This window comes from Alligator mississippiensis, chromosome 2, assembly GCF_030867095.1.
Source record: "Alligator mississippiensis isolate rAllMis1 chromosome 2, rAllMis1, whole genome shotgun sequence".
Classification (NCBI taxonomy): Eukaryota; Metazoa; Chordata; order Crocodylia; family Alligatoridae; genus Alligator; species Alligator mississippiensis.
Window position 1 is genome coordinate 238,784,159 of NC_081825.1, and position 18,478 is coordinate 238,802,636.

Below are 18,478 nucleotides of genomic sequence, written 5' to 3' on the forward strand. Positions count from 1 at the left end.
GAGATTAATTGAGAGCTGTTGTGGCTGGAATGTTATGAATGTAAACAGATATAGTCTTTTATTATTTTTCATAAGAAAAAAGGAGATGTAAAGATCCTAGTCCTTTAAGAGGCTTGTAGTAACCATATGGGTTGTGGAGAACTGGCTGAGCAGGGGCTGCAAACTGTTGTTTAATAGAGCTGTCTCCCAGTTATCTCTCTCCCTTAGTTTATTTATGATAAAGTCTAACCTGCTCCTGAAAGCTGCCTACAGCTTCCCTGCTGAACCCAGGCATTACACACTGGTTTAGAAAGTGCTTGACTTGCAGAAGGATCAGGAAACTCCCCTGGCTTAGACAGAACATTCAAAATGTCATGGACATAGGGGCAGGAAACAGAATCGGTCCAAAGCCTATCTTGCAGCACAGGCGTTGCAATAGAGGCTACTTAAGCGGTATTTTGGAGCAAGTAAGAAAAGTTATTTTAGACTCTTCCTTATCTAAAATAACCAACTCAACCTGGCTGCTTATTTATATCTCCTTTCTCATATGCAGCTGAGCAGCAAACTGCAACAGTAACTCCTGGGAACCATGGAGCCATTTCAACACCTAAGATTTATTTTCATCCTCAGCCCCAGATGTCAAGAAGATTTCTAGGAAGATGGATAAGGAAATGGCTCCTCACAGAAATCTGGTAACAAAGGAGAGTGATTTGCAAAGCACGTACCTCACCATGCAACATATGTTCAAGTACAAGAGCCCACATATCTGTGAAAGAAATGAGGTGTCCTTCTTGGGCCCTCTGTCTCAGCTCCTTGATGTAATGCTTCAGATTCTCCCAGGAAGAAACGCTTGCCTTGCTTTTGGTAATATGCTTTTGAGCTTTGCTGATTGGACCCACCAGATCCTTGTGTGACCAATTAGCATCTTCATACAAGTTACTGATAGCCCTGGGAAAACAGACATGTTAAGTGAACAATTGTCTGTTAAAGATTGTGCAACTCCAGCATCTGTAATTAATATCTAGGGCTCTTTGATTAATAACTAGAACCTACATCAAAAATAGAGGCACTTTAACTGCCTACTCAATTTTTCATATTTCTTTATAATTAAATTGTTAGCCATTTTAAAAGGGATAATGAAATATGACAATGTCCATATTTCCTCACATACCACACTCGTTTCCCCCTCCCCCTGAAACTAGCTCTCTGAAATTGAGGGGCATGTCTTAAGCAGGGAAGAGCTCTCTGATTTTCTTTGCCAGAGTAGATGCATGGAAGAAAAAAATGAGAAAGAAACTGTGCTATTAGATGACTGCCAGCTTCTCTCTCCCCACCAGCAAGCAAGAGCGGGCAGAGGGCAATGTTTACTCTTTCACAACCATTCACAAATTGGCACCAGTTTTTGGCAAGCTTTATCACATGACAAGGTTATGGGGGATACTGTCTACTTCTGAGCTTGAGCTTTCTGAACTTCCCTTTGGACATGCCAATTGTTTACATAGGCTCCCAGCTCTGAATCACTCTGAGCCACCTAAGTACAATTATTTATAGTATGGAGGTTGTAGGCACCCAAACCCAGTCAAACTGAATGACCTTCCTGAGCAAAGTGCCTCAGCTTTAAGCATTCCAACAGCTAAGCATTGGCGTACGTGGAACCAGCTTGATTCTGACCTTGGGCCTCGAAATACTAAAAATATGCAGTGATTCTCAACCAGGCTGCCACAGCATCCTGGAGTGCCATGAGATCCTTCTAAGGGCACTGTGGAATGCTTTACAGTATTAGCTCTGTTCTGTGTACAAGCACATACACACGATTCACAAGATAAACCCAGAGATTTCAAATAGGAATCCATCGAGTCAAAAACATTTTGACCCGGTGTGGTCTGAGTTCTTTACAACAGAAGAATTGCTCCATTATTTTTCTGTAGTTAAGAAACAAGTGAAGGCTAAGAAATGGCATTTTCTGAGTGGTGCCTTGAATCTAACAAGGTTGAGAACTACTGAACAATGATTCAGAATACCACCTCCCCCCTGCTTCGTCTTTACCATGTTGAACCAGAAGTTCCAGTAAGATATGTAATACAGTCCAGCAAATTCATCTTCTGGAAACCTAGAAGATGGCCATATAGTGATGACATTGCCCTATAGCCTCCACCTGTTGCCATAATAGTTATTAGTGGAACCTGTTAAATACATAAGCATTATTGTTAATGACTAAGGTTCCTGCCTAATGGAGAGAAACCTAGCCCATCAGATGTTCACTTGCCCCAATGGAAGATTTCTAAAGTATTACATTGGTACAGTATGTTTTTCAGCAGAGGATGTAAAACATCCAGTGTACGTGATTAAACATCTCACAAATTGTAGCCAATTGTGTACTAAAATAAACAATATATTGAGATAGTATCAAATGTGCTTCTCTACCTCCTATTCCATACATTAAGAGTTAACATAAAGAGCTGAAGAGAAGAAGCCATTTTAGCAGATACAACAAGTTTTACTGGCCTACAAAAGCCAAGTCTATGCTGCATGTTCATCTCCTGGTACCTTACCTATTAACTTCAGCACACTCCTAACCAGGGAATTCTACCTCACAAGCCCCCATGCAATATACCTCATGTTCTTGCAGATCCTGTTCCAGATAAAGAAACTTTTTCAGTGCTTCAGCAACCACTTTCTTCCTTTTCCTCAGGAAATCCTGCTCCTCCACACACAGATCAAACCCCAGGCGCACATCTAGGCCTTCCAGGCTGGAACATAGAGAGATATGGACACTGCTACACCCTGAGGTATTACATACTGTGCATAAGGTGACCTCCATCCTGAGGGTGGTACAGACCATGCACCCTCTCCATAGCCCTTCTGCTCTGCTTCCTGCTGAAGAATAGCTCAGCCCCTATGTCCTTTGCAATGGCTACAACCAACTGCTGTACACAATCAAATAAAATGTTGGATCGCAATAAGAGGCAAATCTTGAGCCCCAACATCCAAGCTCCAATTAATGTCAATGAGACCAGCATGTGCTCCTAAATGTGGCCAGTCTTGAAGAATGTTCATAGCTGTTGGATAACTCCTAACATGCCATTCAACACTACAGGGATTAAAGCTTTTGCTAATAGACAGTTACATCACTGTTCAACACCATTCATCCCCAGTCTAAATTATCTCCAATCTTTGTTTGTGTTCCTTCTGCTCCATGCATGACACCACCCCCAAATGCCTCTGTATTTGATTGTTTTAGTAGCCCTTCCCCCCTGAACAAGAAATTGGTTCACCCAAGTGCCATCACTGTCCAATATTTATTCAAACCCCTCCTAAAATCTCATTCCTTCCATCTTTCCAGCAAGGAATGAGACACATTAAAAATAATAATAACAGAACTTTGGGAACGTGGTCATGATTGAGTGAATATGCAACCTCATTATTACAAACCCTTTCCCCACTTATTTTTATGTATTGTCCTTACTGCTGTGGTGTGTCTGAAACTTGATTCTAAATTCCCTGGGATGGAGAACTGGGCATAAATATTCAAGAGCCACTGATTTGGGGATGCCAAACTTGAAAGGAGCCTCCTGCTTCCAGTGAATTCAACAGAAAATTCCCATTAATGTCAGTGGAGTAGAACAGTGGTGTCTCGGAGGTCGTGTATTCAGCATTCTCTTATGTACTCTTATTCTTAAGCACACAGATCTTCCCTTTAAGTTCAGTTGTGAATAGGACAAAGCAGCTTACCGCTCATTGGCCTTCAGCTGTAACTCCAAATGTGCAGGCTGAAAACAAAGGATTTGGGGGTTACATAACTCAAATGGCAAGAATATGAGCATACTGCAATAAAATTCATGGTTATCTCTGAACAATTAGCATACCCTCCAAGAGAACCAGACAAAAAACTAACATGATGGTTGAATTGTCTGCCACCGCAGACAGAAGATAGACTCATGGGACACATCTCCATATGCAGGGGTATGCACTTGCAGCAACAACAACAGTAGTGACACAAATTTGTGCTGCTATTTTTTGCCACAGTGCACACCCCTGCACTGCCAGTGTATCCATGTCTGCCAGTGTATGCTCCTGTTGCATGCGCCATGCTGCTTTTTTTCTTGCCTTTTTTTTGTTACCAGGATTTCCTAGTAGCAAAATGTTGCCCTGCACTACAGATCTGCAAAGCGGGGCACATTTTAACATTCTGCACATGTGGTTTGTGGTGCTGCAAAGAGGTCTGCAGTGCCAGAAACAGCATGTGCTTGCACATCTGGATGTGGCTATGTATGATATGGATGAAGGGGCCATTATGAACATCTAGTCTACCCCCTGAATTAAACAGATTAAAGAATTTCAACCAATGACTGCTATATCAACCCGAATCACTTCTGGTTAGGCAAAAGCAAATACTTTAGAACTACATCAGCTGTGACAGGATAAATGAAATGTAATTGTAAATTATTACACTCTTTATATACTACCATATAAAGCAGAGGTGGGCAATTATTTCAGGTGGAGAGCCACTTAACGAGGTTTGGTGAGCTTTCGAGGGCCACATGGGTAGCCCTACTCCTTGACGGTGGCCCTGCCCTCTGTCAAGCCCTGCCCCAACCCCTGACCTTTGCCACCAGAAGTTACTCCTTTTGTCCCTCTCCCCCCCCCCACCCCCCTAGAAATACTCCTTTTTGGAGGGGGAGGGGTGCCAGCTTGGAACCAGAAAAAAAACAAATCATACACTAAAAGTCAAACTTCTACTATAACATATTTTAATTTTATTACAAAAAATATTTTTGTCATGATTTGTGTTTGCGTACTGTATATAGAAGTGATTGCATAATAACTCAAAAATAAATTCTAAGTCTTGAATATTGTGTGGCAGGGTGTGGTTGGGGTTGTGTGTGTGTATGCCGGGGTGTGGGTGTGTGATGGGGGGTGGGGCATGTGGCTGCGTATATATGTGTGGGATTGCGGGAGCAGGGTGTGGCTGTGTGGCATTTGTGGGCTGAGGGAGGGTGGAAGGGTATGGAGACCCCCTTCACACTCCCCACATGGCACAGCAGCAGCAGGCAGGAGCGCTCAGGGTGGTCATGCCTGACCAAGTCCCAGGATCTGTACGGTAGGGAGTAAGGAAGGCTGCCAGCTCCAATGCATGGAGCTTCCCTCCAGTGGCACGCAAGTGCAGTGGCTGCACATGCGTGGCAGGGAGCATCAATGATAAGGCAGCCCGGCTGGGCTGTGTCCCTCGCTGTGATGCGCAGTGCTGGCCAGAGCTGCGTGCCACCAGGCAGCAGCACCTATGGCAGGCACAAGCACCCTGAGCACCTCCGCTTGCTGCCACTGCCTGCTGGGGCTCTGCACAATGTGGGGAGTGTAGGGGGTCCCCACACCCCCATCCTCCCTCACCGCCACACCCTGCCCACCCAAGCTCCACACTGCCACCACCCCTCTGGATGAGGGCTCCATGTTCCCACCCAGCTGCAGCTCCCCACCACCCCCACCACTTCCCTATCTGCTGCCCGGAGCAAGTGGGATGCTGAGGAAGCTGAACAAGTTCCCCGGCAATGGCAGCAAACCCCTGCCCAGAAGCTGTGTGCTGGCTGGGCTGGGCCGGGCCCTTTGCCCATGGAGGTGGGAACGAGGCGGTATAGGGTATGTTGCAGGGGGTGTAAACATGAGTGCCTCACTCCCATCCTCATGGGTGGAAGAGCTGAAAGGGGTACAATTAGCTGGTGGGCACCGCAGGCCAAATAAAAATGCCTGGTGGGCCATATTTTGCCTGTCCCTGATGTAAAGACTGAAAAACCATGCATCTTATTTATTCAAAAGGCATAATAAATTAAATAAGAACTTGATTATTAAAACTAGCTACTATCTTATGCATCTGATTCAACAAAAGAAGGAAAAGCACTTATTCATGGGTGGATCTACGATTTTGAAAAAAGAAGTGCAAATGGAAAGGTACATCATCATCTATAACACAAAACATATTTTTCTCAATTTAAAAGAAACTAGAAGCTTTACAAATAAGCTAGAGACCTAGGGCTTATTATTCAGTTTAAGACTGAAGCAAAAAAAATATTGGAATGTGTATTCATAGAGTCATAGAAGTAGGGTCGGAAGGGACTTTGTAGATCATCAAGTCCAACCCCCTGCCCTGAGCAGGAGAGAAAACCGGGCTCAAATGACCCTAGCCAGGTAGACATCAAGCCTCCTCTTAAAGACCCCCAGGGTAGGAGCCATCACCACTTCCCTTGGAAGTTGGTTCCAGATCCTAGCCGCCCTGACTGTGAAGTAGTGCCTTCGGATGTTTAGTCTAAACCTACTCTCCAACAACTTGTGGCCATTATTCCTTGTTACCCTAGGGGGCGCTAGGGGGAACAGGGTCTCTCCCAAACCCTGCTGGTCCCCCCTAGTGAGTTTATAGACGGACACCAGGTTCCCCCTCAGCCTTCTCTTGTGAAGGCTGAACAAGTTAAGGTCTCGTAGCCTCTCATTGTAGGGTCTGCTCTGCTGTCCCCGGATCATGCAGGTAGCCCTCCTCTGGAACCTCTCAATGTAGTCCACATCCCTCCTGAAGTGCGGTGCCCAGAACTGGACACAATACTCCAACTGTGGCCTGACCAGTGTCACATAGAGGGGGAGAATCACCTCCCTGGCCCTGCTTGAGATGCATCTGTGAATGCACAACAAGGTATGGTTAGCCCTACTGAACGTGACCTCGCATTGTCCGCCCACGTTCATCTTGGAGTCAGTAACGACTCCAAGATCTCTTTCTGCCACCGTGCTCTCAAGAAGGGAGTTTCCTAGCTTATAAGCGTGCTGCTGGTTCCCACTGCCCAAGTGCAGCACCTGCACTTGTCAGTATTGAAACCCATCCTATTTTTGTTAGCCCACCCCTGTAACCTGTCCAGGTCCTGATGTAATCTGTCCTTCTCTACTAGCATGCCCACCTCACCCCAAATCTTGGTATCATCAGCAATTTTAAACAGGCTGCTTTTTACCCCGTCATCCAAGTCACTAATAAAGAAATTGAACAATGCGGGCCCAAGGACCGAGCCCTGGGGGACTCCACTGCCCACTTCCCTCCAAGTCGAAAAAGACCTGTCCACCACTACACACTGAGTACGACCCTTCAGCTAATTTGCAATCCATCTGACTGTGTAGGCATCAATGCCACAGTCACATAGTTTTTTGATGAGAATGGGATGGGAGATAGTGTCAAAAGCCTTGCTGAAGTCCAGAAAGACTACATCCACCACGACACCTGCGTCCAATGCTTTTGTGATCTGATTATAGAAGGCAATCAGGTTGGTCTGACAGGCAATCAGGTTGGTCTTATTTGCTATATCATATATGATATATAAAAAACACAACAAACTAGGCTCTAAAGACATTGCTTCATTAGTCCTGTAGCCATTAGAATTAAACATACATCTCTTTCAGATTCATAAAATAAAATCAAGCCTTCTTGAGCTTCTTGACAGCGCATCCAGTGCTTCAGTTAAAGTTATTTCCACACCTGAGTTAATGTTCACCTAAATTAAAATTTCCACTCCCAAGTTAATGTTGCCAGGTAGAATTAAAAACAGTGTTCAGGCCAGTGAAATAGGAGCTACGTTAGCAGACTACAGAATTGCAGAAGAAAAGATAGCTTGATTAGTAAAACTATTAAAAATCATTTAAAAAGGAGGGAGGGTAATTAACACTTGTTGAAGGAAGAGTTTAAAAGGAATCAAATTGTAGTGAGCCTTGAAGTCAATTGACTCATTCACTACTGCCTGAATGGAAATGCTGCTGCCACTGCCATGCAGTTGGTTTTAAACTTTGGATGGAGCAGGAAAAAAGGGGCGTGCGACTGCACCACTGCACCCTGTCCCCCCAGTCCCACTCCTGCACTTACCTTTTCCAAAGGCAGTCCTACTTTCATTTTATGTCCAATGGAGAGTGAATTAAGTGGTACTTCCAGGAAGCCACTGGAAGCATCTCTTTGCATTTTTTTTTCAGCTGCACCACTCTGAAAAGAAAATCCCAAGTATTTTGGCTGTGGTGAGAAACATTTTAAAAACACAGTAAACTGAAAAAAATAGATTAACCTGTGCAAACATTGTACAAGCTGACAAGCTGATAATGGATAGAGGATGTTACCTCTAGTGTGGCTTTTAATGTTGGCTCCCAACCCTTTAGGCAGTGCAAGCACAGGATGTCTGAGTCCTCAGTGATTCTTTGCATTTCTTCATAGGATTCCTTCACCATAAGCATAACACTTTCACCCCCTAGATAAATAAGGCCAGTTAGTGTACATAGGGTTATCAACATAAGAACATGACAGTGCACCCCTAGTGAATACCTAGCTGTGTATTCTCTCCCCTGCTCACCTTACAAATCCTGAGCAAGCAGCCCTATAATCCATTCATCCATGCCAGAGCCAAACCATTATAAAAAGGGAGGCCCATTTCTCAAATAACCTTATCCCTTCTAAGTTCTATTTGTGTCTCCAGAACTTTTTACAAGACAGGCAATTTGATTAAAGAGGGGAAACTTTTTCAATCCAGGTGCTTTCTCTTTCTCTGATACTAAGTTATTAAGGAAGTAATAAGTAATAAGGAAGTCAGCTCTAAGATTCATTATTATTTTTCATGGTTATTGTTATTAATAACAATGAATCATACAGCTGGCTTCCTCCAACTTTCAGTTATCCCCACTCTTCCACCATTACCTCCTAGTGTGCACAAAATATGGTATGAACTGTTTTTTAATCTTATGCAGGAGCAGAGGTGAGCCCTACCAGACATCCTATTGAGTAGAACCTCTTCCCATTTCTCCCATATGATGCCCTTATTCAAGAAAAGTAAATTTCAAGGTGTATTGACTTTGGCAGTAGAGACTTAGGCACTTCCAAATGTGGAGAATTGTTGGTCGCTCAGAAACTTGAACAGAATTAATCATTGATACTGAAAGTAGGGCTGTGCAAGTAATTCATAGTAAATAACATTTTAATGAACTGTACCTGTTAGCTTATTAATACATAGGTGTAAGGCAGGGGTTTTCAACCTTTTGGGGTCATTGTACCCCCGGCAGCTGGTCGAAATGGCAGGAGTCCCCCGGTGGCCAGACGAGCAGGTGGGGGAGGAGTCCCCCAGCCACCGATCGGCAACTGGGCGTGGGGGGCACGACTGGCAGCACAACGACGGTGGAAGTGCCAGCAGCATGCACTGGCAGCAGCCACTGCCAAGTACCCCCTGAGGCCATCAGAAGTACCCCAGGTGTACACATACCCCCGGTTTAAAACCCCTGGTGTAAAGAATTCACAATATTAGTAGTGATTTGAAAGTAACCAAGGAATAATTTCAGTGAATTTTTTGGTCTGAAGCTTGTCTATGAGCCTTTCCTTTGGGATATCCAATCTATGAAATTCAGACTGCTTTTTTAAATCGTGTGATATACCTCTGATCAGAGTTTGAATGATCATAGCTGAAGTCTACTAGATTTCTACTAGACTTCTACAAACTTCTGAATTATACTAGAATTCTTCAAAGACTTGGTATTTTGTGTCAGAAGACCTGGGTTCCAAACCTTATTCTGCCACTGATCTGTTGTATGGGAAAGTTGCTCTTTTTCTTTTTTGCCTCCATTTACCCTTTAGCCTTTAACCATCTCATCCATTTAGGCTTTAAGCTCTCCTGGCTGTGTATGGTTTCCAGCCATGCATCTGGATCATCTAGTACAATAGAGCTTTCTCTCACTTGTGGCCTCTATTGAAATTCAAATTATTAATAATAATTTTAGAATTAAATTTCTGAATACTTCTAGTTGCTAAATGTAAATTTGTTCTCCAGAAATATTTTCCAATATTTGTCAATATTCTTACCAATAAGGTCATTTGCTAGAACACATCTGGAAAGTTAGCATAAAAGAGGATGTGAAAATGGTCTAAGCAAACTTGTTTAAAAATGTGAATGCTGGTAAATAAATATTTGGGGAAGTTTGAAAGGGTTTCCCTTCACTATTTACTCAGATCCACTTGGAAGACAGTTGTACCAAGGATCAAGCTTTTCTCAACAATTGTTTTTCTTTTGCTATTATGGATATTTGGAAGTAATTAAAAAATGTATTGTTTCTTATTTAGCAAGTGTGGGCTGCCAAGTAGGCAGGATTTACTTCATGGTAAACTCACTTTTTAAACACTCCTCATTTTCCCCTTTGGTCATCTGAACTTCCAAACATAACATTTCCCGGGCCTGTGAGAGACAACCCATAAGGATAAAACCAGCTACTGAGAAGCATTTTATTCACAGAGAGTAGATGTTTGGTCATGCTTTGCTCTTATGCAACTTGTAGTAGAATTCTAATGTGCCTCAATACCCCCCACTCATCCAGATGAAGAAACTTCTTGCAAAACCGTTCACAATTAAGGTAACATAGAATGCAAACTTGAATACCCATCTGATTTTCACATGGCATACAAATTTATGGAGCTAAAAAGAGACTTTTCCCAGTAAAAATTAAGATTAAAAGCAAAAATGGGTCTATTTTCAAGTGAAATGGGCTTATTTAAACAGTTAGGCAAGCTTTTTCTCTATAAAAATACACATTTATGCATGTTTAATATAAAAATGCAATTTGATCAACACTGCAACACCTAGTTGTGGGTAGGGAGGGCAAAAGCCTGCCTTCTAGTTGGTGTGTTTTGTAAAACTTGGATGACAAGAATAGTTAACTCAATTTAACTGTCTGTATGATTTTTCCTGATACCAATGCTGCTGAATTCAAAAGTTCAAATTCATGAATCAGACCCCCCAAATCAAGTCTTTTCAGCTGCCTTTCACTTGTTTCAGGTTTTGGACTTCCTTCCTCCTCCTTTACACCTCCCTCCCAGCTTTTCTCTACAAACATAATGGCAAGAAACATTTCTTTTAAAACAGATTTACATAAAAATCACAAGACTTCAGGAGCTAGGGCTAAAGGAAATTACAAAATACTGTAACAATTGCAGCAAAGTCACAAGAGATGGCACGGCACCACCATGATTCAGAAACCTTACCACCAGGATGCCGTTAGTAATGAGTTTCTCAGGAGGACTGGGGCTGGAAAAAAAGCATTCAAATAAAAGCTTTTAGCAATGAAGTACATGTATTAAATGTCTCAGTTTTAGGCATGTTGAAAAGCGAGCTCTTCTAAGCCTGTGCAACATGTTGTTGCTTTATCTGCCTGGGAAGTAAATTCAAAGCTTCCACAGAACAAGGATTACAACATTAAGCCCTTGTTGGTGGGTTTTTTGTTTTTAAGGGAGTGGAGCAAAATGGAGATTTCAGAATTAGAACTGGTCAAAAATAAAAAAAAACCCTCTCGTAAAAATGTCCAGGTTTTGCCATTTGTTTTTGTTCTGATGTAGAACTACTGAGACACCTCATAACTTATCATAGAAAAAATCCAAGAGAGACACCTCCAAAATAGCTATATCCTGGTGGCTGGAGCCCTCACCAGAGACCAGGAGATCCAGGTTCCTGGTCCCTGCTCTAAATCAGGCAGAGCAGAGAATTGAGCCTGTGTGTTCTTCCACCAGTACCATAATGAGAGGTGGGTCATCATGGCACCAGCTGGACACCCACTTAGGCATGGCACAAGAAAACAAGCTGCCATTTCTGCTGGCCCACTTGCCACCCAGAGTACAGATTCTGGCTGTTACACCTCTACCCCCGGCATCACCGATGAGTGCCCTGCCGCTGGGCTACTAGTTATTCCATGAGGTCTCTGTGCCCATCCTCTCACCTCCTTCCATTCTGGACCTAAAAAACTGTTCTGAAAAAAATGTTATTCAAACAGTTTCTGTTTTTCCAGTTTCTCAAAGAAGAAGAAGAAAAATCAAAGAAAATATCCCTACCAGTTCTAATCAAAACACAAAAGCTCAGAGACATAATGAACAAAGCAAAATAAAAGAATGTACTAAGGAGGTGAAAGAAGGGCACCGACAATATATATTTGCTGCCGCATGGAGAAATCAGACATGGCTCCCGAGGGTGACAGTGTGAGCTACTGTTTATTTACCACTTTCACGTCAGAGCATAGAATCATAAAAAAATAGGGCTGGAAGGGACCTCCAAAAGTCATCCACTCCAACTCCTGCCTGAGACAGAATCATTTGTATCCAAATCATCCCAAGCACATCCTTATCTAATCAATTACTAAAACTAACCAGGCAACCCTGCAACACAGCCACAAAGCATAGCACCCTAACTTGCCACTGGTAAGGCAGGAGGATAATAGTGGCCAATATCCTGTTGCTGCAAAGGTTGTTAGAATAGGCTTGAGAGATCCAAGGAAGAGAGCCACATGCCTCCACTACAGAGGAAGGCAAACCCCCCCACAGTTCATACCAATCTGACCATGGGTGAAAATTCCTTCCTGGCCCCAGATATGGCAATTGATCTGACCCTGAACACAGAAGCAAGACCTACTATCCAGGAACCTCTGAGTTTTAGTCATAGCAGGAGCCTTGGCACACCCTAGTGAAAATCCCCAGCCTTATTCTATAATGACTATTATATTATAGTCACTTATAATGCTCTAATTTCAGAGCAGATAACTTACATGCCTCCCATCATGAATTCCACTTCCAAAACCTCCTTTCCCTAGAGAAGAAGACGACAATAAGTGATCAAGGAAGAACCCTGGTTTATTAAAATCTCTTTTCTCAGGCATCCCTGGTAGCCAGTATGATGGAACATATGGGATGGGTATGACTGTATTCTTTGATTACAGTGTGACATGTTAGTAAAAAATTAATAAAGTGGGACAAACAATTTTTGTGAGAGCGCCAAACTCACTAACAAAATGTAGGCTCTAAGTTGTACTTGCAGCTAAACCACCCTCAAGGAAAAGGTGCTCTCCAGATAACAGTTATTATTCTCTTGTAGAAGCTAAGACATGAAAAACAATATCAGCACTAACAATAACCAAACACAAAACAGCTTCATAAAAGCTCAGAAAACATTAACTTTGGTGATCTGTTTCTAATTATAAGGTGTGTCCCATTTGAGTGGGAGCTATTTTTGATTCTCTTACAAAGAAATTAAGTCCAGCTAGTGGGTAGGCAGCTGATGTGCTTTAAGCACTGCACAGAACCTTACAACTAGGCTTGGCACAATCTGGTTTTTCTCACTAAACGACAATTTCACCTCACACGTACAGACCGATGGAAAAATATTTCCATCAGTAATAAACAAAATGCATAGAAAGGGGATGTAAGAAAAAAAAATCCAAGATGAGGGGGTAAGAAAATCTGGGACAAGGGGCGTCATGCACAAACATACACATAGCAACCTCTGCAGGTGGGGTGGTGGGAGCCCTGGCTATGCTGTCTGCACGCTGGTCTTCTGGCACTGGCTCAGGCAGCCGCTGCAGGACCTGAGGGCTGTGCTGGGAGGGGTTTGGTTGGATGCTGGCTGCTGGCAACAGAGCAGGGAGGGGGGACACTGCTGCAGGGTCCTGTCGCCAAAGGGCAGGGCTGTTGGCAGACAAGAGTCCAATGACACTGGCTGCTTGCTCTGTCCAGGTCCCAAATGGGCATCAGATGACAAACTCCCATCGAGCCTGACCCAGCTCCTGTATGCTCAGGGCAGGGCACAGGGGCGTGTCCCCAGGGCCCAGCTACTGCCCATGTGCTGCCCAGACCGGCAGGAGACTATGGCTATCAAGGGCCTGGGCTGCTCCTCCGCTGGTGACTGCCAGGCAGGGCTTGCTCCCTAAGGGGCTGTGGGGAGCTGTTTCCCACCTAGAGCTTGGAGATCGCTGCCTCCCAGCGCAGTGCAGGGCTCAAGGCATTCAGTGGCATTTGGCAGCCAGGAGTCTCCTGACTCACCTCCCCCTGCAGCAAGTGCTGCCAACGACCCCAGCCTGCAGTCCCTAGCCCAGCTTCTGCCCCTGTGCTCCACTCCATGACAGCAAAGGCTCTAGCCTGGTATGAATATACTACCACATAGCGGAATGATTTAGAGCAGGTATGCTTTATTGATGTATGGATATTTACTTTTTATGTTTTGACATGTGCTTTTATAAAGCTTTTAAGAGTATACTGTCATTTCTAAATTGTTTGCTCCCCATGCCCCTAATTGCACACAATCCTGAAAATTTAAATCAATAAAAATCTAAATAAATGCTTAAAAATAAACATTGTTTTTAGCTGTTGAACTTAACAAAAAATAAAAATCAAATTCTGCCAAGCCTCATTGTAACCTGTCTCACTGTTACCTTACTCCTTTCCTGTCTGTCATTTGTATTTGTATTTCTTCTCCCTTCATGTAATTAAATTAAATATTTGTGTTATAGAGATGCATGATGCCTGGCACAATAGGATCTTGATATTTGATTGGGATCTGTTAATGCTACACAATCCACATATATATACAGATAAATGTATTATTAAAGGTTTTATTCACCTTCCCCTTTCTATTTCCAAACCACACTAATTTCTGTTCTCAGGAATAATGAACAAGTAGATCATTTTTGAAAGGCCTTACATAAACATTTTTATTTCTTTTGATGAGAGAGTAGAAATTTGTAGGAGTCTCATTTATTATTCTTTTTTAAATTTATAGATGATACCAGAATACACCTGTTTGCTTTTGTTTGGCAGGATTTTAGTTTTTGCCTGTATTGAAACTGATTTGAAATGGCTCCTTTTAAATAAATGGGAATCAACTCATTATAAGCTTGGGACAGAAAAAGCAGCAGACAGTACAGGCTATAGATGAATCAATTCTGAAAAGCTATCAGCTTGGAGTTGTACTGTCTCCTCTCTCATGCAAATGACAGATCATTACAAAAACTACTAAAAATGACTAGCAAGGATGGAAAAAGAAGGACTTTCACTGTTCCTTTGAAATGTTCCTCAGAAAAAATCTCACTGGAGTCAGCTCCACATGCAAAGTCAAAAAAACTCAAACGTAAAAAAGGGTACCACCTGAAAGGAAAAAGACAGCAGCATCCTTCCCAGCTCTGCTTATCATTTTAGGCCTTACCTCTGAATTAAAAGTGAGTTTTTCATGAACTGTTTCTCCAGGTTTTACTTTAGCTACATCATAGGCTACAGTAAAGAGGAGATCATCCTTAGTAGCGACATCTTCATCATAGAGCTCCAACTCCAGAATGTTCTGAAGCCAAGGGAGAAGATGGGTAAGAATTTGAAATTACATTTTAGGGAAGCCAAGAAATGTAGGTAATGCTCGCGATGGCCCTGATGGGTTCAATCAATACGAAGGAATAAGTGATAGGGCTGTGCGAAGCTTTGGTCCCTGATTCGATTTGGCCGAGATTCGGCCCAATTCAGCGGCCAAATCTCCGAATCCAAACTGAATCAGGAGACCCTTTAATCTCTCTGAATTGAATCAGAACCCTCCAAATCGATTCGGAGAGATTCGGAATGATTTGGCTATTCAGACATAGACACAGCTTAAATGTTTTTTCTACATACCTCAAGGTACCGGGCAGCTTGTCAACGCTGCGATGCTGGGGTGCATGGAGTGTCCCACAGGAGCACAGGGGGCTGCCCAGCGCGCTTGGCAGCAGACCCGGAAGTGGAGCAGAAGCACTTCCAGTTCACTTCTGGGTTTGCTGCCGAGCACATGCCCTCTCCCCCCCCCCCCCCAACACCCCTGTGGGATGCTCCATGTGCCCCAGCATCACAGCGTTCACGAGCAGCACCTGGTATCTTGAGGTATGTAGAAAAAACATTTAAAGCCATGTTTATGGCCGAACTGTTGACTCTCCGAATCAGTATCAAATCTTCAGATTTGGATTCAGCCGAATCGAATCAGGGATAGTGATCCAAATCAACAAATTGAATCACTGTCCCCAATTCAGGCCAAATCTGAATCCAAATCAAATATGGCCCATTTCACATCACCCCTAATAAGTGACCTACCTTGACTTGAGTCTGGATCCTAAAATGGAAGCTTTCATTCCAGACAGGATTATTGTTGTTTGAGATGGTTTTGGTCCTGACTTTTTCATGTGAGGCTGTAGGCAACCACAGGCTAACATAGCAATCAGAATGGCTCACTACAGCAAAGAAAGAAATAATACATTGTATTCACATGAGACATAAAATACACTAAAAGTTTACTAGTCTGATGCTAATGTTAGCTAAAGCGATTTTGTCACTGTAAGAAGGTAATTCTGAAAGCAAGAGAGAAAGAGAGAGAGTGTCAGAATAGACTTTATTGCTAGCAATATGCGCAGCCTCTAAAAAGAACTGCATGACAGACAATGGACACATTTTCAGGATCTAACTCCTAAGTGTTCGGAAGTGTGTAAGAGTACATGTGGTGACTACCAGTCACTTTGAACTAAAGGGATAGAAATATATAGTTCGTGGTCCAGGGGGTAGGACACAAGAAAGAAGCAGGAGATTTGTTTCTTTTTGGAGGGCTGCCATACAACTTGCTTTGAGGCTTGGGGGAGTCATTTAAGCCAACATTACCTAAAGTGGCCTCCTGAAGAGCCACATAGCTAAAATGCATTCAAATAATGCAAAATATTATGATGCATCCAAAGACAAAGCAACACTTATTGCCTGATGTCTGCATCAAGGTAATGAGAGTATCCCAAGATTTTATTTGATTTCTTGGTGATTATCACCTGGGAGGAGCCTTAGGTAATAAACTTGAGAAAATTAACGAACTATAACTGCCCTTCTCCACTACAAATGACTAATAACTGCCAGCTTTTACCTCAAACTAGAGTTGTTTAATAATCAAGGGAATGTAGCAAAACAATTTGCAAAATGTTGCAAGCTATTTTTCAAAACACAAATTTATAGAATAAGCTTCCCATTTCAACCCAGGAAAACCAACAGAAAATCCTGTTTAGGAGCCCCTGATTCTTTGAAATGAGTTCCAGCACTGTCCCTCTATCTGTTACTAGAATATTTAATGAATTTCAGACATTCTTGATGATTTAAAAGGACTCCTGCTTCTATAATAATCATTGCTCATACTCTGAAAACTGTAAAGGAAAAAGAATATGGATACTCACATAGGTCTTTGCAGGGAATGTGTCTGGCCTGAATTATTCTTACAGAAAGAAGATACCAGGAAGAGGTTTCCTTCTGTGGGAGAAGGAAGCACACAAGACCAAATTCCACCACCTTAGAATTGTGAGCATTACTTAGAGAGAAAGCTACATTGTCAGTCTCCAATAAAAGAACAAGTCTTCTACTCATTTCTGTTGCCTAGAAATTAAGAGCATCAATCACTGACTTTATTCCATTATTTTCTGACTGTAAAAACCCTTTCAGCTTACATTGAAAATGCTACATTTCAGCACAATGGGGCTTGCCATCCTTTATATATCCAAAATATTCAGTATGTTTGGATATACTGCACCTGCTTCTTTGCCGCTTTCACTTTGTATAGTCAACCTGTTCAAAAGGGATTGTGAAATGCTACCAGGCTTTCATAAGAACATATCATGCCTACTTTGCAACAGTTAGCAGCTTAAGCTCACATACATGCCTAACAAATACTGTGAATAAATGTATCTTGCTCTTATACAAGGCTTTTAATCAGTATATCTTAAAGTGCTTTATAGATGGGGAGATGGAGGCGCAAAGCAATCAAGTGTTCTGCAGGTCAGTGTTGAAGTCAGGAATACAATTCCTGAATCAAAGTCTAGTGCTCTAGCCACTGAACAATACTGCCTTGAATTTAGCGGAACTAATCACACACTTCAAGACAGGCACTATCAGAAGCCAGGACAAAAGGATTAAAGGATTGCCATTAAAGAATTGGATTTTTTGAAAGACGAGTCTTCCAATTAGTTCTTTCCTTCACTCTAAGCAACATAAACTACAGGTTACCTACTCTGACACATCCCTAAGTTTGATTTCTTCTACACAGAGGACAGAGCTGGACAAGACTGAGCATGTAACAAGTGATTAACTAAAAAAATCTGACATCCTCCCGTCATGCTTATTTTGTCCAAATGAGAAAAGGTTTTCCCAAACACTCTAGTGGTTTCCAGATTTCCTTTACCAGTGTTAGTCATTGCACCAGCGCCTCTTCACCATACCCATGACACTGGCTGATGGTTAAGCTAGTGATAAGGAAGGATGTCTGAGTATCTGGAGGAGAAAAGGCTGATAATGAGCAGCCAGCATGGATTTGTTAAGAACCAGTCATGTCAAACCAATGTGACCTCCTTTGAAAAAGTAACTAGCTGGGTGAATTAAGGGAATGTAATGGACTTGAAATTTAGTAAGGCTTTTGATAAACTCCCATATGACCTTCTCATAAGCAGATTGGAGAGATGTGGACTAGATTAAAATTATCACAAGGTGGATAGATAATTGGATCAAAAATGCAAGCAAGAGATAATCATAAGTGGATCAGTCAGAAAGCCAGGAGTTTTTGAGTGGGCCTTCAGAGGAGATCTGCCCTGCATCCAGTGTTATTCACTGTGTTTGTTAATGATTTGCATGCCAGAATTCAACACTTCCTGGGCAGTTTTGCAAATTACA

The 18,478-nt window shown here is 42.6% G+C and overlaps 1 protein-coding gene across 3 annotated transcripts in view; it reads right to left on the reverse strand.

Annotated features, from left to right (window-relative positions):
• The window catches only part of LOC102573324 (cytosolic phospholipase A2 delta), a 49,469-nt gene that overhangs the window by 20,891 nt on the left and 10,100 nt on the right, over window positions 1-18,478 (reverse strand). For 2 of the 3 annotated variants that reach the window (XM_019496488.2, XM_019496491.2), the window contains exons 2-13: window positions 16,996-17,068; window positions 15,884-16,020; window positions 14,982-15,113; window positions 12,553-12,593; window positions 11,006-11,048; window positions 10,139-10,202; window positions 8,110-8,237; window positions 7,865-7,978; window positions 3,712-3,749; window positions 2,594-2,729; window positions 2,026-2,162; window positions 705-927 (exon numbers count right to left, since the gene is read on the reverse strand). In XM_019496488.2, the coding sequence (XP_019352033.1) occupies window positions 705-927; window positions 2,026-2,162; window positions 2,594-2,729; window positions 3,712-3,749; window positions 7,865-7,978; window positions 8,110-8,237; window positions 10,139-10,202; window positions 11,006-11,048; window positions 12,553-12,593; window positions 14,982-15,113; window positions 15,884-16,020; window positions 16,996-17,068 (1,266 nt within the window). Of the gene's footprint in view, window positions 1-704; window positions 928-2,025; window positions 2,163-2,593; window positions 2,730-3,711; window positions 3,750-7,864; window positions 7,979-8,109; window positions 8,238-8,971; window positions 10,111-10,138; window positions 10,203-11,005; window positions 11,049-12,552; window positions 12,594-14,981; window positions 15,114-15,883; window positions 16,021-16,995; window positions 17,069-18,478 lie in introns of those variants that run through there. The other variant, XM_019496492.2, reaches the window with a different exon arrangement.